At 40.8% G+C, this 21,318-nt stretch overlaps 2 protein-coding genes across 4 annotated transcripts in view; one reads left to right on the top strand and one right to left on the bottom strand.

Moving 5' to 3' along the window:
* Window positions 1-21,318, bottom strand: part of LOC121096500 (cytochrome P450 2J2-like) — a 112,255-nt gene that overhangs the window by 73,404 nt on the left and 17,533 nt on the right. The window lies entirely within an intron of this gene.
* Window positions 3,534-19,484, top strand: LOC121096501 (cytochrome P450 2J6-like). The gene is made up of 9 exons (XM_040612469.1): window positions 3,534-3,732; window positions 5,043-5,205; window positions 6,345-6,494; window positions 7,572-7,732; window positions 9,635-9,811; window positions 11,536-11,677; window positions 13,405-13,592; window positions 14,736-14,877; window positions 15,979-19,484. Exons 1-9 carry the CDS (start codon window positions 3,562-3,564, stop codon window positions 16,155-16,157), a joined length of 1,473 nt encoding a protein of 490 aa, XP_040468403.1. The 5' UTR covers window positions 3,534-3,561; the 3' UTR covers window positions 16,158-19,484.

Below are 21,318 nucleotides of genomic sequence, written 5' to 3'. Positions count from 1 at the left end.
TTTTATGATAGAGATTGTTTTCTTTATGAAATTTTAAGACTGTAGAATGCATATCTTTTGGTAGGTAATGCTTTCTTTGTTCTTAGGGTCAAAACATGGGCAGTCAGCTACTGTTCTTGCTTTAACTTTGTCTCGTTCAGTTCCTTTACCCCATGTACAATGATACCCTAGAGGTTTTTAACTTGTGAGTTTTGCTAATTGTTGTGAACTTTTAAGTGCCTTCATTTTGGTACCTAAATATGACTTCTTCCTTGTACTGTTGTCTTTTCCTTATACTGTCAACAAAAAATATTTTTATCTGTGGTCAGTACGAGCTTTCAACATTTCTCAATCCATTCACTCTTTTTCATTCACTCTAGAATTGCATCTCTCCTGGATTTTAACTTCAGTGTATCTTTTGTGACAAGCTATTATGAAACACACTTTTGGGTGCTTAATTTCTGTTAGACTTTGTGTGAGTCTCTTGTTGAGCTTGTTTGTTTAGCTTGACTTCAAAGTGCCCTGTCATCAGTGTCTTGTCATCATGCTTTTCCTTACTCTTGGCAGTCAGTAGTGCTGTGAAGAAACTCGCTAGCAGCATCTGCATAGTGTCTGTTATCCTACAAAAAGGTTTTTACCATAAGAATGCTGATTTCAGCCTCTCTTGTAAAAACAGAGATCTGTTTTTCTGTCAGGCTTTAGAATTTATTCTCTACCATCGTTTTTACTCATCCTTTCCTGTTGATTTTCTTAACCCTTTGGGGAATTTTGTTTGCATCCTCAGCCTTGTTATGCAGAAATTATGGACATGATCTCCAGTACTTCATGTTTTTCTGCATCTTCAAAAACTTCAAAAACAAATCATCCAGCTATTCCTTAAATGGAGGAATCATCCAGTTCCTGGTAATTTCACTAGAGAATGTCAAGTTACTCTTCTCTTTGGCAAACTCTCTGCAAGCAAAGTTCTTGAAGCAATTTGGGTCAGGGATGCTAGGCCCATTTCTGTTGGTTTTCCCTATTTTTATTTTGAATATTAAGGCCATGTACATTGATTTCTTCTTGCTCTTTGTGACACCTCAAGTCCAGCCTCAATGCTCCCAGTTACTAGGTACATTATAGCCTGTAAATTTTGCAAGTTTCTGAAGGTAATTGGGTGAGGAGTTAAAAATAAGCATAGCAAGATATTTGCAGTTTCCACTTCTAAATATTATATATTTGAAGCCTCACTCAAAGCAATTGACTGCTACTTTGTTCCCAGTCTATGAACAGTTCTTGTGCTTTGGAGATCCCAATTCCTGACATTCCCTCTTACTAAATGTGTTACAGTTTATTCTTAGTATATGCATGTCCCAGAGCTGAAATGAAACATTTGCTTGCTCAAGGATATCAGTACCATGCTTGTTTGGTACATTACCTGCATAGATTTACTTTTGCAAGTTCTGAAACTTAATTCAGTGTGCTTTTAGGTTCACTAAAAATCTTATTGAAACTTTGACTTCCTGATAGCTTTCATTAAAGCTTGCTTTTCTTGCCCTCCCAGTCCACTTCTTTGGACTGCTCTTTACTTGGTTTACTACATTTTAGGAAAGCTGAGTTTTCTGCCAAAAATATAAACCCAGCAAATATTGCTGATAGTGTGTCCAGAAGGCATCAGACAGGAACAGATCCATGCCACGCAGGATCCCTCAGCTTGGTTTTGTTTCCAGTACAGCTAATCCAGTGACATCAGGCACTGGTTTAAGTAACTATTCATGCATCTGGGCTTCAGACATTTGAAAAATTCTGAAAACACTGAAAAAGGAAAGGTGATGGCAACACCCAGTAGGATAAACTGCTGCCTGGCTCATTTGGCTTCATCTTGCTTCTGACACTGGTGATTTGATTCCAGTTAACTCTGACCTGCGTTCTGAAAGAGGTGAATTCATTTACTCATGTCAAAATACTACACCAAGTATGAAATGTCTAAAAATAAGCAATGGAATATTGACCAGATAAGAGATGAATATGATTGTGTTTAGTCTATTCATGAACTTTGTGTCATTTGGCATTTCTTCTGACTTCAGCTGTTTGCACAAAACTAATTTTCTTCCATTTTTTCAAAATTTTTAACTTCTGATTTGAAGAAACATTTTTTCTGACTTTACATTTTGGTGATGTCAGCCTCATACTGGGCAGTTGTACCTGACTTGCACCGATTTTAGCAAAGCCACTGACCCTACCTCAGCTTGCTTCCCACATGTCCTGCCCATAATGTCTTTCCAGTTTTGCACAGATAGAGTCATAAACCCCTACTTTTCCATGCTGACTTCGCTGTATAATACAGGCATGTAGGTACCTACAATACCTGCAAAGTGTGGCCAAATGAAGGAGGTGGATTGATATCACTGAGTCACATTACTTTCTTAATGTTGCCAGGTTTGCAAAATATCGCATTCATGTGCGTGTTGGAAAGCAGGGCAATTTCTTGTTCAGACTTGCAGTTCATTTTTAGTGAAGACACTTTCTCCTTGCAACGCAAGACAGGATCCTCTGGTAACAAACACACAGCTCTTTGTTTGTGTTTCAAAGTAGGTGTTAATGCCTTCATTATCAGAGGACAGATTTTCAATGTGTCCTGTAAACTTACTGATAACTGGTAATAATAGCCTGGATTCTGAAATGGATTAAAAAAAAGAGTAGAAAATAAACCAAGGCAAATGAAACCTTCAATTAGGTTACATACTAAAATAATATAAAATAATTACAATTGGAATTTTATATTTAATTTATTTTTAGATATAACAAATTTTAATATTCTGATTTTCTAATTATTTAATGGTAGTGTGAGCTTTTAAGCATTATCTCCGTGCCTTATTAATCCTCACTTGATGAAACTGTTATTTTTCACATATACTGGAAAAAAAAAGTTGACTGAACACTCAAGGCCACTTTTCAGAAGCTACATGTAACAATTTTGTCTTCTAATTGCATGCTTAGTCTGCAACTACTGTTGTTTTTGCCTGTGTGAACTGTGCATACTAGCAGGCAAATCTGAATTTACAACCACATTTAAAGATACGTTAAATAATTTTTAACTAAAGCACCTGGAAAATTGAACTTATTAAAACTGACACGTAACATTCATAACCTGAATTCGGTCATTCTGAGATGAACTACATATGTTTTCAAAGTTCCCAAGGCAGATGAAACTGAGTTTAAGTTTCACTCATCTCATATCCATGGTCAACAAGGTCACCTGGTGTCATTCCAATCCAGATCTCCCGATACACACCAGCAGTGCCCTAACACAATCTTTGAGACAAATACCTCAAGTACAAGTGATTCCACATTTTCATACTGCGGCTTGCTGTAACCAGTGAGGTGTGCTTTTGGTCAGGGATCAGCTCGATGTATCTTGGCATGGGAAATGTATGGGGTGCAGGAAAAGGGCAGGCAGGGCTAAGGAGGGAGGGACAGAGGGAGGGAAAGGAACACAGACTTTACAGTCTTCAGAAAGAACTGGTGGAACAAGAAGGAAGGTCACCTTTTCCAAGTTCCACTACCTTCTTTTTGATAGAGACAAGCTGATAAATCATCTCTGAAATGCTGACAATAACTCAAGCTTTTGTAGTCCTGATAATTTTTTTGTTAATTGTTGAGTTTTTCAAACTGCAAAAGGCACGCAAGCAATTCCCTCCTGGACCAGCTCCTCTCCCATTACTTGGAAACTTGGTGCACCTGAAGTTCCAGTTTCATCGGGATCTTCTGATGGAGGTATTTCTTTTAAGATGCTCTTAATTGATTAATTTTAGCCACAGCTTAAACAAAACTGTTATGTTAATAGCAAAGTGATGTTTTTAAGTCTTAGAAAGTTACAGACAAGGTATGGACATACAAAGATCAACTTGATTCAGGTCACCTTCTTATGTGGAATATGTCATCTTCACAAGAAACCTAATGTCCTTAAGAATCAAATAAACTTGGGGACAGGGTTTCTGGCTTGGTATTAAAGTTGGAGAATACAAATAATTAGAAAGATGCTTCTCCATTGCTGATAAGTCCGTATGTGTTACTTTTAAGAATTCTGACACACTGACATTGTCTAATTCAATCACAAAGTGGGTGCATGTATATGTATGCTTATAATATGGAAAGCACATACAATCCCCATCTTCCAACACCTCCTCAAAGCTATTTGCCACCTGTTTTTAGAGACACCTGCTCCTCCCCAGGCCATTTCAGTCCCTCCCTGCACACTGGCAGTAATTCTTCTAACAGTTTGCAGATGACCCCTAATTCAGATCTATGCTTGAGACAGTACGCACAGATCATTGAGTGCAGTGCAGCCTCAGACATGCAGCAATGCTGTAACAGGGAGAGGAAAGCCAGTATCTAAATAATTATGAGGAGGAGTGACTAATATCATTAATTGGATGTAATTCTGGTGGCACCTTAGACATTGTCTACCATCTCTTTGTATCATAGTCCCGTTCTCAGACAAAGCTTTTTCCACAAATGATTGCATTTTCTCTGTCATATACCTGTCCCTGCTTGGATACTTCTGCTGTCTCCAATGGTCAGTGCTCTCATCAGTACTGTGTGGAAACCTTGGACTCAGCTGCAGCCCACAGGCACTTGGTGGCTGTTGAGTAGTTTCTGGCTCCACCTCCTCTCCTGGCAGGGCAGATGGAGCAGGTTTAATCAGCTGGTTTCTTTTTGCAAAGGAAGGGCTAGCTGGAAGCATAGATGCGCAGAGAGGTGCTAGTGTGGCCATTGAATTAATGAGGTGGGGTTGGATGTGATGCTATGTAAAATATGAAGTTTTCTTTCTTTTGCTGCAGTGCTGCTGCAGCCTGTGCTTTGAAAATAAAATAACTTCCCTCCCCAGGTAAATAAAATTGATTGCTGAAAACCTTGTTCTCAGAAAAACAGCAGTCTCATTCTGCTTCTAGCTATAATTATATTCATGGGGATGATGTTCTCAGCACAAAACTGCCCATTGGGCTGGTGAATAGCAGGTACAGTGTCTGTCTGAGATGTATGGAGTTTCATCTGTTCTTTTCTGGCATCTATTCCACTTACAGCTGGCAAAAACTCATGGCAACATATATACTTTGTGGTTTGGGTGGGCCCCAGTGATCATACTGAATGGATATCAAGCAGTGAAGGATGGCATGACTACACACCCTGAAGATGTTTCTGGGCGGATGGTATCACCTTTTTTCAGAGCAATGGCCAAAGGAAAAGGTAAGATTGTTATGCACAGGAATGTTGACTTGGCAAACTACTCTGCCTTTTAGACCCTCTACCCTCCTGTTCAGAATGTTCTTCCATTAGATACTGTCCAAATCCTCCATTAGCTCCTGAGAATAACATTATTTGCCGTGATGCCTTTTGTACGGAGCTTTTGCAAGTCTGGGAAGCACTCCAAATGAGATTGCTTCTAGGTGACCTTTTTGCTGTGTTCAAAGTGTATGTGAACCCAGCTCAGAACTTGGCAGTCTTGCCCTCCACAAAGAATAATCCAATTTGTTGCACATGATTTTGCTGTATATTACATGAATGCAAAGCTTGTTTATATGTTTGATAACTGTATATATTATGGTTGCCAAACACCTTCCATCATGAGCAAGAGACCTGTAACACCCTCCTTCAGAAGTCTTATCGCTGTGTTTGCAGTCACGCTTAAACATTTGGTGAATACCCTTTGATTGTGAGAATGCCTCTGACACATGAAACTTCTCCTTAGGGTATTTCAGCAGTTTGCAGTCTTTCTTTTTTCCTCCCCTGCATTTGCTACACCAAAGCCAACAGAGGTTGTTTAAAGCTAGGTAAAGCATCATCACAGCAGTAGCTCAGGGCTCTTCAGGTAACCACTACTGCAATTTAAGAATCAGTGGAGTGGTCTCCCTTCCAGAGGAGAAACAGGGCCTAAATGTCACTTATCCTTCACCTTCATCACCTCAGCCTACATGCATCACATTGTTTGATCTACGTCTCCATAAACATCCCCCAACCCTGGACACCACTCTGTGGAAAGTCAACTAGTTATTCCTGCCTTGAGCACAATCACTTGAGTATGGCTAAAGCAGATCTTCTAAAAAGGCATCTTAAGGTTTTGGGGTTTTTTTAAGATATCAAGAAATGGAACAGTCAGCAAATCCTTAGATTGCTCTTTTCAAAGATTAGCTACAATCAATATTAGGATCACATGGTCTAGTTATAGTTTGGGTATGTTTGGCTATGATTTCTGGTTACTGATAACTTCACCTAAAAAGATACTTGTATCACAGTGTATTCCCTGATTTACTCCATGTACATAATATAACTTTAAATGAATTGTTAATGTCTATGGCAAATATTAATATGCCAGAGAATACCCTCAGGTATTATACTGGCAAGTGGTCGCTCCTGGAAGCAGCAGAGACGCTTTGGTATAATGACTTTACGCTGTCTGGGAATGGGGAAAAAAGGCCTGGAGTATCGAGTGCAAGAGGAGGCATCTCACCTGGTGGACGTTTTTGTGAACCTAAAAGGTATCTATCTACTCAGAAATCAGATGCTTTTCAGTCCTGGATTTGTATCTTCAGTATGCAAACTCACCTACCCCTTTCTAGGGTCAGGGTGGGTCCAGAGTGGTGTATCTAAATTTACCAAAGCCCAAAGAGTAGACAGAGCATAGTATCACGTGGGATTTTTTTTCTTAAAAAGCTGTTCATAAACCTAATGAAGTTCCACCTCCATGGGCTTATCATCTGTCTATGATATGATTGTACAATAATACAATGTCACTGAACTGCACAGCCAAGCCATTCTCAGACTGCCTATGATAGGTAGCTAAAGAGTATAGCAGAGTTTAGTCATTTCCCTAAATTTTAATAACATAAGGTGCCAAGACATAAACCGGATATTTTAGTGTCTGTCTAAGTAACTATTGGCAAGAGAATCAAAGCAGGAGGTGGGAGGGAACTTCAGTGGCTTATCAGATTCATCCTGGAGTCCAAGCCAGGATCATTTCTATCCAAATAACTTTTTATGGATATCTGTCTCATAACTTCTAAAAAATCATCAGAGATATGGTGATCTGCTGTTCACAGCTGAGACTGTAATAGTTTTATTATGTATACTTTGCGGTTCCTATCCACCTACTTTGCTCCCTAAACCTTCCCAAATTCCTTCAATCTTTCCTCCTAAGTAGTTTTTACATTTTGTAACATGTCTGTCACTGTCTTCTCTTAGTTCATTTCCAGTGACACCTCTTCCTTCTCATATTCTGACTTGTTTTCTTCCACTGAGACTTGTTTTCTTTCCACAACTGAGGACAGCAGATTTTATATGATATTCTCTAATGGATCTAAGTTGTACAACCTGATTTCACAGGAAGGGCTATGAGATTGTTTTAGAGCTATAAGGAAACAGCTTAACACTGTCCTTTGCTCTAAAACTATGTTTAATTTTCATAAGTATATATTAATGCCACATTCCCATCCCCATTCATGCCTCAGCTGGATAAAGAGAACATTTTATGTAATCTCTAATAACATCTTGTCCTATCTGTATAAGGAACACCTGAAGAAAACATTGAGAGTGAATACCAGTTACTGTGTTTGCAGGAAGACCTGTGGATCCTTCTTTCCCTCTTTTCCATTCTATTTCAAATGTAATTTGTGCTCTGGTTTTTGGATATCACTTCTCTGATGAGGACAAAACCTTCCATGAACTGATCAGTGCCACAGAGACTTTATTCAGATTTGCAGGCAGCTTTGTTCATCAGGTGAGTAAATAATAATATACTATTTTTTTTCTGACATAGGTAGGAAAAAAAATGCAGTCATAAAAATGGTCTTTCACTAAAAACAGAGCAACTGCCAAATGTAAGCTGGGAGCTAAGAAGTGTCCTTGGGGAACTTACTACAGCCCCCTTGGTTTTGAGGCTGTTTTTAAGAACTTCATTTTCCCTGCAAGTTTAGGGGACATCTCTCTGTTGACTCCTGGTTTTAAGTCTTTGAACATTTCTGAGACCATCAACAGAAACTTTTAAACTTAACTTGAGACTGGAGTTTGTAATAAATTTGAACTCTGCAGTGCTACTTCTCCCACCGCTATTTACTTCTCTCCTCCAAAAATGACTATCATTGAATTCACTGTTCTGCTTTTTACTACTCTGTAAATTGTATGCTGACAATTTTCTTTTTGTTTCCTCCCTCACAAATAATAATATATTCATTATGAATCTTTCCATTAATTTCATTATAGCTTGCAATTCACATATTACAAAAACAACACATACATTCTCTGACAGTCTCACAATTCAAGTTCTGTCAGACTTTTTGGTAGGTACCTCCCACAACATACCATAAAGGCCAACTTTGCACTTGAAGTATCTTGAAGTGCACTTGAAGTTTCCCCCATGAATTAGACTTTGTGTTTAGACCCTTAAAGAAGAACAAGCTGGGTGTAATGGGGACTGTGGATGGCAAATTCCATTGACATTTGAGTTTTATAGGAAAAGGCAAACTAAAATGCTGATGTGATTGTAAACCTTTTCGACAAATCTATCATATGAGAATAGTACTATACAACTTTCCCATAGCAAAACCTAGAAAATTAGAGGAAATCTGTGGATGATCAAAGACAGGAGACCTTAACAGTACAGAGGACATTCAGGATACCCTGCTGCAAGAGTTTGTAAGCACTGTGGATTGGAGTTATAAGAATGGAACAAGTTGTAATAGTACAAAATTAAATTATGTAACATATTATGAATTAATGAGATTAATATCTGCTATGAGCTTAGAACATTTCAGTGCAAAGCTTAAGAAGAAAGGGACTGGTATAAACTAGCAGATAACAGGACAAAAAAGGCAAACGCAATCTCAGAGTCTCTGTTTTGAGCACTATTTTTGCTTTAGAGCCAGAGAAGTGTTAAAGTAGGTTCTGGTGCATAATAATCTGTGGGACCTCTTCTAGGGTGTTGAACACCTTATGTTTTGAGTCCGGAGTGAAACAAATGTAAAGAAGCGTTAATGGGACGACTTCCAAACTGTCACTTAAAATTAGAGAGGCTTTGTTTGTTAGGTCTGAAAGAACAAAGAGAGGAGATAGAAATGCTGTTTGCTTGGCAGGGTAGAATGGCAGATGCTTCAAAGAGAGAACTACCCAAGTGAGACGACAATATTTTGCGCTGAACAAAATGTGTATATAAATACACTCAGCAGACTGAAGATGTAATTATATTGGTCCTGTAGCAGTCATGAGGACTCTGATGGGGAAAATTAAATTAGCTTTTAGTGGTACCCAGTCTACACTTCCGTGAGCTCTGCAAATTCCACCAGTTACTTGAGGCTGCAGACTTGTTAATCTTAGTAGCCACACAGTATCCAGAAAGGATGTCCTTACATGTATGGGAGCTAGGAGTAAAGTCTTCTAGCAATCTGCAGTACACAAACTTACTGGCATGAGCAGAGGACTGTCAGTCCTCTTGACCCCCAAAAGTGTGTTACAATTACTAGTAAAGTTTTCCCACATGATAGCAAAAATCTGCTCAAAGCAATGCAAATTTGTTTATTCCACTATCAATATTTCCGGACAGGACAACTCAGCCTTTTGATGTTTCTAAAAGCAGCTTTGCTACTGACAGATAATTCACATGACCTCTTGTGTGTCACTCCCACAGCTGTATGAAATCTTCCCCTGGCTGGTGTGTCGTCTCCCTGGTCCTCATAAGAAAGCATTATCTTGCTATGATGTCCTGAGTTCTTTTGCAAGGAAGGAGATCAGAAGACATGTGGAGAGAGGGATACCGGATGAACCACAGGATTTCATTGACTTTTACCTGGCTGAGATGGAGAAAGTGAGTGTTTGTTCTGCCTGATCACACATTTGTGGAGTATAAGGCCAAACAGAGCATTAAATCAGCCAGTCTGATCCCTTCTATCATAGTTTCTTACATTCCATAGGCTTCTTTTGGAATACTTCCAGGAGTTAAAAGAAGCATCTCTTGCCTAGGGTAGATGAAGTTTATGTAGCTTCTACCTCTGGTGATAAGCTTTCAGCCAACGAGGCTGCCATGTTCTCAGTGTTGGCTCATGGGCTCTGGAAAGAAATGCTACATCCTCTTGTACATTATATCTGAATGAATATGACAAGATTTACTGAAATAAGCACTTTAGAGGCAAAGATGCAGCTTTCTTTCGTGTCAGGGGTACAAGTTATTGCAATCTGTTTAAAATGTTTTTGCATGATGTATTTACTCTAATTGTTTTTATATTTTACTCCCTTATTAGAAGAAAATATTTGGGTACCTCTCTCCTACCAGTTCACGTCTATCCTGAACTGAGAGAAGAATTAACTTAATTGTATGAAGTATGAAGCAAGGAGAAGTGTCAGGTCCTGCGCTTGGGTCACACCAACCCCACGCAGCGCTGCGGGCTGGGGGCAGAGCGGCTGGGAAGCTGCCTGGTGGGAAAGGACCTGGGGGTGCTGGTCAACAGCTGGCTGAACGTGAGCCAGCAGTGTGCCCAGGTGGCCAAGGAGGCCAACAGCGTCCCGGCTTGTATCAGAAACAGTGTGGCCAGCAGGACCAGGGCAGTGACCGTCCCCCTGTACCGGGCACTGGTGGGGCTGCACCTTGAACCCTGTGTTCAGTTTTGGGCCCCTCACGACAAGGACACTGAGGTGCTGCAGCGTGTCCAAAGGGCAACGGAGCTGGTGAAGGTCTAGAGCACAAGTGTATGAGGAGCAGCTGAGGAACTGGGGTGGTTTAGCCTGGGGAAAAGGAGGCTCAGGGGAGACCTTATCGTTCTCTACAACTACCTGAAAGGAAGTTGTAGTGAGGTGGTTGTTGGTCTTTTCTCCCAAGTAGCAAGCGATAGGACAAGAGGAAATGGCCTCAAGTTGCACCAGGAGAGGTTTACATTGGATATTAGGAAAAATTTCTTCACTGAAAGGGTGGTCAAGCATTGGAATAGGCTGCCCAGGGAGGTGGTGGAATCACCATCCTTGGAAGTGTTCAAAAAATGTGTAGATGTGCACTTAGAGGCACGGTTAAGTGGTGGACTTGGTAGTCCTGTATTAACAGTTGAACTTGATGATCTCAAAGGTCTTTTCCAGCCTAAATGATGTTATGATTTTAAGATATTAGTCTCAAGATGTTCTGTTGAGATTCTTTTATTCAGATAGCTTTTCCTTTGGTGTTTGCTAGCACCATTTGATAGCTTACTGGCAAGACCAAGGCCAAATGAGTGACACATTGTGGGGCTTCTTTAGACACTTCTCTAGAAGTACACTCTAGGCTAACTTCAAAACTCGTAGTGTGCTTTAAAATTTTCATGGTTAAGTCAACAGGCATAAAATTGCCTGCTTTTTAATGAAAGAAAATTCCACTTTATGAAAAAGAGCAATGCAGACTTGCCACATCCATTTGGGAAACTATTAATCTCTTAGTACTCATCAAAAACTGTGATTTTGAACTCTTTTTGCACATGCAAGCTGTGGAAATAAGGACTCTCACGCAAGAGGCATACAGGATGGCCTAACTTTTATGCTTTAATTTCAACTTTCTATCATCATCTACAGTCTAAAGATGGGGCCAAGCCCAAGTATGATGAAGACAATTTGGTATATGTTATAAATGATCTTTTCCTCGGTGGATCGGAGACCTCAAGCACTACATTGTACTGGGGACTGCTCTATATGGTAGTGAATCCAGACATCCAAGGTGAGAGGGATTCTTGCTTTGAAATGCTATGGGTACTACAAATGTTAGTGATGGCTGAATATAATGAGTTGCAGGCACAAAAGCCACTAGTTGAGTCTGGCGCTCACCCTCGGAAAACAAAAAGAATGGCAGCAGAGGAAAAAAATCAGAGGCCCATCCCATGACCTGACAAAACCAGGTGGCTGAAAGCACTTGCAGTGAGACAAAAGTTAGCTCTTTGCAGTGACAAGTCAGTGAGGTGCTCTGTGTGGAGACTGTGCAGGCTCACTGATGGCAGCAGGAACAGTAATCAGAGCTCTAATATGACTCCTGTCTGCACCAGACATCATTCCGATATGGGAGTGTTAAGGCAGCTTTGCTGTGTTTGCTGCACAGTCTATGATCTCTTCCCCTCCTGACACAACACTCCTTGCTGAGCACACCAATATTGCTAACAACCTACTGGATCCCTTACTGGACAAACCAGCTGGACAGATCTTGGCAGCTTATAAAGGGCTGCAGGTTGCCCTAAGGAAGGCCCATGGTTCTAGTAGAGATGGCTGCCTCTTCCTGTATCTTTCTTGTCAGGAAACAGGTAGAGAGGTGCAAGATAATTTGCATGGTGCAAATCCATATGCTTCCTTGAAGAATGCAATGACTCCTTTCTGTGTTTGCTCAGTGCTTCATGCACAAGGCTAGGCAGTGGGCATCCATGGAATATGGGTTGCTCAGGGGTGGCCTCAGGGTTTCAGTAGAGCATATTCTCCACATAACTGTCTGATGGTGTTAGCATCTAGTCTTTAAATAACCAGTAGTTTGTTGCAATTTGTTCACAACAAGCAGCACATAAACCTTAGGAGAAAACAAAATATGAATGTGGAACATCTGCAAGGGATGGAAAGACTGCAGAAATAGAAAAAGAAGTTTCAGGGGAGGGTTCTGGCCATCTTATATGTAGATGTGGTGTCTTCAGGCAAAAACTGCTGGCAGTACACACAAATTGTCCCTGTCTGAGTTAATACTGCAAAAGAGGTTGCTTATCTAAGTAACACCGATTCCATGAATGCCTCTGTAGAAACAGACTGAGTTTCCTCATCTGCATCTATGTCAGGAAGAGAAAGAATATGGCCAGGGTTTAAGGAGGACTTGGGTTCTCCTGGGGCTGGCGGCCTTTCCATCTGTTGTGCTTGAGGACTGAAAGCAGGAGAAATACCTCTATTCCCACAGCCTCAGCAGGAGATTGAAAAGGATGTATTATTGAGTGCATGTTTGCATCCAAGGTTTTAGGATGATTCAGGTGTTGTTTGTTCACACAGTATGTTGCCATACTTGGACCAATTCTGCTCATCTCTTCCCTTGCACTGGGAGTTAATATCCAAGGCATTATATCCATTTTGCAAATGAGATTTAGATTTTTGAGATAAACTAAGCAATCCCTAAACACCTTCAAAACCTGGAGCTAAGTGACCTGCCCTGTGCCCTCCAAGCATTCTGTAAGATAAATGTCAGAGCTGGAATAACTACAATATAGTCCTTGCTTATGATTCTGGACCACACTGTTGGGGCTTTTTTCCTGCTCGTTTTTATTTTCATATATTAAACTTTGACATTAAATCATATTAAATTACAGGTTATAGGCCTAATGTACCATGTTGAAATAACACATTTTCCTGTTGCTCTAAGAAAAGAGAGCAGTTAAAATATTTTATGCATTTTTCTCATCTGAAATGGTGACTATTTCTCCACAGAGAAAGTGCAAAAGGAGCTGGATGCTGTTTTAGGTCCTTCCCGGTTAATTTGCTATGAGGATCGGAGAAAACTTCCCTATACAAATGCTGTGGTCCATGAGATCCAACGCTTCAGCAACATTGTCTTTGTTGGCATGCCCAGAATGTGTGTGAGGGACACAACATTGCTAGGATTCCCCGTCAAAAAGGTACAGACACGTTTTCAGCCTCTGTTCTTTATTCAGCAGAAGGCATTTAGTTTTTATTCCAGTTTTGTAACTTGTTTTCCATCTATAAACTATTATCCATATAACCCAGCAACATGGTGTTTGGGGAAGGGTTACAATTTGTGGCTCCAGCAATGAAATAAGTCTCTCATTCAGCATGTTGGTGTTCAGACAGCTGATAAGACCCCTGCCATGAAAGCCTCGAGCTCCTGCCCTGCTGACCAACAGCACAACCACAGAGACCATCTCTGCTTGGCTGGGGATGGACTAAGAGGAGAAACTGGCTTGTGAAAGCACTGGTTAAGACATCCCTGCCCAACTTGGCATTGTCAGCACTTCTGGGATGGAGGAAGGCTTGTGAGAGTATGGCTCACAGGTCCACAGCTCCGTGAGCTAAGGGATCTGCCTGAATCTTTAACAGCTGAGAGACAGTCAGCTACAGCTGACAGAGAGGGAGTTGCTCCCAAACACTGCCTAAGACACATGTTCACAGCCAGTAAGGTATTTTTCAGAGTGACATAAGCTACGCTGGGTGCCAGTTCTCACTGTAAAACACTAACAAGAAACAGGAATTGGTAGCTTTTATTGCAAGAGAGATGGGAGAGGCCAGCACCATTACTGGGTTGGGGACTGGCCCCACCTAATTAATTTTGTGGTGAAGGTTTCATGCTGTTCTATCTGCTTCTGACAGCCAGCTAGCTAAGGCACACAAACTAGTCTGCTGGGAACAACCAGTAAAGGAAAAGGCAGAAGTACTACTGCTGAAAGGGCTCAGGGGTTGTTGTCAACGAGGTACTGCAGTGATTTCTGGATGCATTTCTTTCTCCCTTGAGTCTGCAAGGTTTCCAACACTGGGATCTGAATATCGACAAAAGAATCCTACTGGAAGTATTGTTAAGATTACTAGTAAAAGTGGTCACAATGCAGTTGTACCAACATCACTAATGCTGTCAATACTCAGAAGATGATCACAAACTCTATTTTTTTAAGGATAATGGTCTTCTAACCCCACCACATCTGCTCATTACAGAGAAATGGCAATTAGCAGCAGCTTTATCCACCAGGCAGAAACTGATGGGTGACAGACTAGTAGTTGGAACTAAATCAACAGTTTCTTCCTTGCAGGGGACCATCATTATGCCAAACATAGCATCTGTTCTGTATGACCCTGAGCAATGGGAGACACCTCGACAGTTCAACCCTGGCCATTTTCTGGATAAAGAAGGAAACTTTATACCTCGAGAAGCCTTCTTACCATTCTCAGCAGGTAAATGCACTGGCAGGTTGAACTGATCCAACAGATTAGATGAAGAATACAGAAGTGTGAGACTATGATATATTTCTTCAGACAACGTCTTCTGTCTCTGCTGTTTGCTGCTTTTAAAGAACAGTACTGGCTTGTTTCTGCCAGCTGAGATGCTTCTGTGCTGTCAGACTCCAAACTGTTCTTAGGACACTGTAGTGGGAATCCCACTTAAACTTCTGAAACTCTTAGGCTTGTTGCATGCTGCAATCAGCCACAAGATTTGTCTGTAGTGTTCTTTATATGTACTTTTTTTCCCCCTGAGAAGCAATGTGTTTTGTGTGTACTGGAGTTATTTGCAATCCCTCTTGAAGGAACAAGCTGAAAGAAAAGCAGAATACATCCTGGTACACAAAGGATTAAGTTCTCAAGAAAAGAAACTTAAGAACTGAAAATCCAGTTGCAAAAGAAAGAAATAAGATAACAGAGTACAGTCAGCAATCACTTTGCAGTTCTGTTTTGGTTTAGTTTCTCTGTTGATATAGCAGACTAGTCAGCTGGATGTTCATCCAGGAGTGATGTCTTAATGCAAATGGATTTTCCTTTCCTTTTATTTGTATGCTAATCTGGAAATGTGAATGTATTATTCACCTGTTCTGCTCATGCTATTGGTTCCAGTGTAGAACCCTTGGAAATTAACACTAGGCTTCTTGCTTTGCCTGTAAAGTGACCAAGCCTTTGTTCAATTGCAAATGCGAAGTAATTTTGAGCTACAGACTTTAACTTGCTAAAATACCATGTGCAAAGAGTTGGCAGATTATTTTTTGTATGACCCTGAAGCTCAACATCTCCTGTAAAAGGAAAACAATTTTCTGCCATGTCAAGCAAGGTCACGAAAGAAATGATGGTGGTACCTCAGGAATTTTCATTGAGATTTTCATTTGGTGTGTCCTAACCTATGAAATTGGATGGGATCTTCCTGAGAAAGAATTCACAAAGTTTTAGTTCTGTGGCTTTCACAATCCTGTCCTTGAACAAAAAAACCCCTTCTGCTTATAACAAGAATGAACAAAGTGAAAATGAAACTGCAATATTCCTACTGTACTTCCCCTCTTCCTTCTGCAGGGCACCGTGTGTGTTTGGGGGAGCATCTAGCGAGGACCGAGCTCTTTATTTTCTTTGCCAACCTGCTGCGGGCATTCACCTTCCGGCTCCCTGAGGGAGTGACAAAGATCAACACAGAGCCCATTTTTGGGGGTACACTGCAGCCCCACCCATACAGCGTTTGTGCCATTCCACGCTAGGCTACAGCACATCACAGATCAGCAGGAGACAGCCACCTTTACCTCAGCGAATTTCCTCTCAAATGTATAAACTTTCTTCTACTAGCCAGGATATTGATATTAGCATATTGCTATATATAACATAGGGCTATTCAGAAAGCTGATGCAAACAAAGATTCAGACTACCAGTACTGTGGTCTGGTACTTGTGAAATTCCCAGATATTCTTGCACGTATCTTAACAATTTTCTCATTTTGAAGAGCACCCTAAGCAAGATGCTATGGTTCCCAGGTGAAGCCAACATGCAGTGTCTCCTTGTCCTAGCCAAGCAGAATCATCATGATGCTCACTCCTGACCAAACCTCAGTAAAATGCAACAGAAGATTTCAGTAAAAGCCAAGCAGGTGTCATTTCTGTGAGTGGTGTGATGACCTCCAGTAACTTGACTCTGGAAAATGCACTTTTAAAGCCCTATTTTTGTTTTACTGTCCTCAACTTAGCCATTTTTTTGACAGGCTGCAAATAATAAAAAAAAACCAACACCCAAACCCCAGGAAACACATTAGAATGCAGGTACATTAGTATCTGAATTTGATGTTAAGTGTCTCCCTCGTAGAATACAGTCAATCTACAGTTGAAGAAAGAAACCTAAATTTGGTATTTACTAACAATGTGATTGTGTGACTTGGCAGCCTGATCATTGTTATAATATATTGCCAAGCGCTTTGTTTCTTAGTTGATTTTTGTGTTTTGTTGTTTTTGTTGGTTTTTTTAAATGAGGTTTCTATGATCACACCCATTATCAATCCTTCTTGGATGAGGCATAAATGTGGGATAAGACATTCATTTTGCCAGTGGATTTCACTGCTAACTTTGCAGCAGGGTAATGTACAGACTTTGGAAGGCATCTCTAAGGGCTATCTGAACACTCAGATGTCCCCCATTTTCTCTGGGCCCTTTTCTTTTTTTACAACCCATACCATACTTCCTGCTCTCCATTCAATCTCTTTCCAATCCTCCTTCCCCAGTTTCAGTTCCTGCTCCCACCTACCTTTACCCATATATATATATATATATATATATATATATAATCCATTTCAGGATTCACCTTCCCTTTTGGCTTTCCATCACTTACATCCTTTCTCATATCAAGCCTCTGTCTCTTTTTACTCTTTTTTTGCACAAGTATTAGTAGAGGAATCAGTGCTGAGTTGAAAACAATGATCAATGAGTTTTCAGGAAGGAGCTTGGAAGATCTCATTTATTTGTTTTTTGAGGCTCCAGATCATGAAAAGAACACTAACTATGGAGAGTGCACTGGAGGTAACTTAGTGTAAGAAAAGACATAAATGATGACATGATGCAGGAATTCTGAAATATCTATTACTTAACATAGCTGCTCACTGGCACTGATTCAACTTAAGATCGAGACAATTTAAGCATACAGCTGGAGGTGACAGCCAAGTTCAGCTGTAGCTTTGTTAAAGCAAAGTGCTGTATTCATGAATGCAAATCACTTTTGGAAAGGATTCAAATGTTGAAGTTGAGTGGAGCTGTCTGTAAACACAGCCGTAAACTTAGGGTTGAATTTGTATGAGGACCAGAAGTGCTTCTATGTTGGAATATAAACTATTTGTAATTAAATCACTGCAGTATATCTGAACTTCCTGAATTTTAAACGGGTGGGAATGTTACTAAAAAGAAATGAGAACTACTGAAAATCAGGCTGAGCTGGGCCAGATCTTGGCATGCCTTGTAGCTCTAGCAGCGGCCTGCTCCAGCACAACCTGGTACCTGCAAGCTTGCTGGGCTGGAAGGGAGAGATCAGGACAGTAAGGGGTTTCACAAAAGCAATAACTGTCATAAATAATCCAGCCTGTTACTCCACACAGCATATCAAATCCTGTTCCAGGGCCTACACACTTCTGCTCAGCCTCCTTTCCAGCTTTATCTGTGCTTGCCCTCCACCCTACCCTCCCACACCTGCTCTTCTCTACTAATCCTGCTAGAGATGGTGCCTTTGCCCACTCCTCTTGTCACCTTGCCACTCACTGAAGAAGCTTAATTGTATGATGTGTGTAAAACCGGTTGTGCTCAAGGGCTGGAACATGATGTCTGTGGAGACTGCAGCTGTACTCAGTACTGTTGATAGATAGCATTGCTGTGACTAGGCAGGACGCACAAGTGGCACAATGTGGAAAGAACTGGTAATCTACTACTCATCTCACCCACTCAGGGACCCTGTCCACCAGACACCTACCAAGCAGTACAAAGCAGCACATTTGATTTTGAAGAGTCTACTGAAAACCTGGCTGAAAGGCATGAGATCCCTGGCTCTTTCTTCGGGAGACTGAGCTTCCAGACAATCTTGCACAACAGTTTTGCTACTCCTGAGCAGTGGAGCCAATGTGGTATGTGTAGCTTCTTGTATGGATTAGTTCACATGGGTCAAGCAGCCAGACCCTGTTTTCTGGGCTAGTGTTGTAGGTTTGGCAACTTACAGCACCAATTCTCACCCATGTATTCCTATAAAGATTTGAAGAGAGCTGATGGTGGAAGGCAAAGAGGAACTCAGGAAATCTGATAAAACTAACTTTGCTCTTCCTCTGCTTCCTTGGGAAGCTTGGAAGTACTTCTAGGATGGAGAATGACTCTGTTTCCTCTCCCAGAGATGATTTTCCCAATACTTGTCCAGCATTACAGACCTGCAGCTCCTGCACTGGCTGACCTCTGGCACTGGAGAAATTTGCAGGTTAGGGGGAAAGAGCTGAAGTGATCCCAGGCCAGGTGCTGCTGAAAGAGGACAAGAGAGTCACCTCTGGTTGGCTCAGCTGACTTCCCTAGTCCCCTGCCTACAGCCCTTCCTGTTCCTCTCCTGTCCCTCCAAGTGCTCCTTTCTCTCTGGACCATCACCTTGTCATCACTGAGATGCCAACTGGTTACAGCCCCTAGGCACATGTCTGCATTACGCCATCAAAGAGCCGCCAGATTAAAGGGTGTACACCCTGGTGCTCATGACTGGAGTGATGTAACATTTCTTTTACATGGAATGAGTAATCCTCCACACCATCTTTTTTTTTTTTTTTTTTTTTTTTATATAAACAGTGTCAACCACAGCCTCAGGTCTCTTAGGCTCAGTTCTTGTGGTAGAACTGTCATCCTTAATAACATGGTTTCAAAGGGTTTGAAACCAGGTTGCAAGTGTTTATTCCAGGGAAAGATACACAACTAACTGGGTGTATTACTTTTTAAAGCACTGTGATTCCTTCGGAGAAAAGTGAGTTCATGTCACAGAACTGCAGATGTGGCTGCTTTGTTTCGTATTTGCAGGACAGCAGAAGTGTGTGAATCCAGACAGCCTGAAATATTTAATGGTGATAGATATGAGAGGAGAGAGCTGCCTAACATTATATGGTGCTCAGCTCTGCTAAGGTTACAGTTCAGGAAAATATTACCAAGTTGTCTGATACCAGGATCCTCTGCTATTTTTTTTTCTTATGCTTTTCTTTCTTTCTCATGGTAGGGCTCTCCTCAGTAGCAATGTTAGTGCCACAACCATATGGCTGGCTATGTGCCAGACTCCGGGGACACTGTTTATCCTGTCAAAAGGAAAAAGCAGAAACTAGATACAAAAGAGACCCTTGTGAAAAAATTTGGTAGATTTTGCCATCTAAAGGTCAAAAGCAAGAGCTGATGTTTTTCCCCTTCTGTTCAAACAAGCTCTTTGGGAAACTGGTTTGTGTCAAAGGCTTGGGCTAAACTGTCCCTGCTGAAGCTCCACTGTATGAAACAGTGAATCAATGGTGTGTAGTGGGAAACCTGATGTTTATTAAATTTTGAAAAAATATTGTCCATTGCACCAGCATAGCACATTTGTGGCAACTATTTTGGTACTTTTGAGGAGGTCTAGAAAACCCTGAACAGACAGGAGGTGACAAGAAAATGTTCACTGTGTCTCCAATGGAAGCACTAGCAGGTGTCAAATGCAACAAAAAAGGAGATTGCTCAAAAGGACCACAGGGGATTGCACTGCATGTGCCTTGTTGGTGAGCTATGCCTCCTTACAGGACTTCTACTAAACTTTTATCTCTGATCAAAAACCAACTGGATAAATTGTCTGCAGGGAAATTACTTCTGGGTTGTTTAATACCAGTACAGTGTTTCTGGTTTGCCCTGTTCTTACAAACTTTCCTAAGGCATCTGCTATCATGTGCTGTCGAAATGGAGCATGAGACTAGCTGAACTTTCATCAGAAACACTACAGCTGTGCTGAAGTTTTATGCCATTTACTCTGAATTAAAATAGCTCAATATTTATCTTCAGTTTGAACATTTATTGTCTCAATCTTATGTTTTCCATTTGAACATTTCAGACAGTGCCCTGACCAAGTGCCTGCTGAGACATAACTTGGGAGACTAGAAAAAGATGCTCATCCAAGCAACTTGTAATCCTGGAGTATGAGCCAAAATGTACTTAACATTATTAATTTGCCTTTGATTAAAAGTCTTGCTGCTGGATCTTTTCAAAGTTTAATTTATTCATTTGCCAGATGTCTTCAGGTGAGAAAAATGCATTGTGAACAGTAAATCAGATTTTCTTCAGCACTAGAATGAAATTTCTGGTTATAAAAAAAAAAGAGATATAGTATGTTAATTGAATTGGAGTTACATACACTTCCTTTAATGCCTTGTTAAGGGGCCACGTACCGTCAGATGTGAGCTCTGCATTCGAGTCCATGCTGTCAGGGCAGCCTTGTACTAGGAATTGTGGGTAACCCAAGATGAGGAAATTCCTCCCTATAAAACCCTTATGCTGTAAATGTCATTATCTGCCCACTTCTTTTTTATCTTAAGTATCTCCATTATATTTACGATTGTGAAATGCTACATTAATAACAATGTTTGCAGCTGAATTAAATTGAAAGGAACAACAAACTTAATTGTCATGAAAGAACAGATTTATGGACATTTGGAGACAGCTGAGTATCAACATGTGAAAAACGCAGCTAACATACCTGCAAAAATCATCCTGAACTCAAATATTCAGTGGAAGAGGGAAAGAAAGAGAGATCTGGGGCTGCATATGCAGTACCACACTGAAGAACAAAGCAAGGGCATCCTTTTGAGAGTAGGACTGCATAAGGAATATTTGGGTTACTTCTGGATGTAAACAGAGCAGATAA

The sequence above is a fragment of the Falco naumanni genome, chromosome 13, assembly GCF_017639655.2.
Source record: "Falco naumanni isolate bFalNau1 chromosome 13, bFalNau1.pat, whole genome shotgun sequence".
NCBI classification, from domain to species: domain Eukaryota; kingdom Metazoa; phylum Chordata; class Aves; order Falconiformes; family Falconidae; genus Falco; species Falco naumanni.
Note: the sequence above shows the minus strand (reverse complement) of the source record. Positions and strands in the feature narration are given on the sequence as shown.

What these genes read in the sequence shown, in the direction of transcription:
- LOC121096501 (XM_040612469.1), top strand. Translation starts at nt 3,562, where the DNA reads ATGCTGACAATAACTCAAGCTTTTGTAGTCCTGATAATTTTTTTGTTA. An exon ending in AGTGAATCCAGACATCCAAG is followed by an intron (nt 11,678 to 13,404) that starts GTGAGAGGGATT and finishes ATTTCTCCACAG; the next exon opens with AGAAAGTGCAAAAGGAGCTG. An exon ending in TAGGATTCCCCGTCAAAAAG is followed by an intron (nt 13,593 to 14,735) that starts GTACAGACACGT and finishes TCTTCCTTGCAG; the next exon opens with GGGACCATCATTATGCCAAA.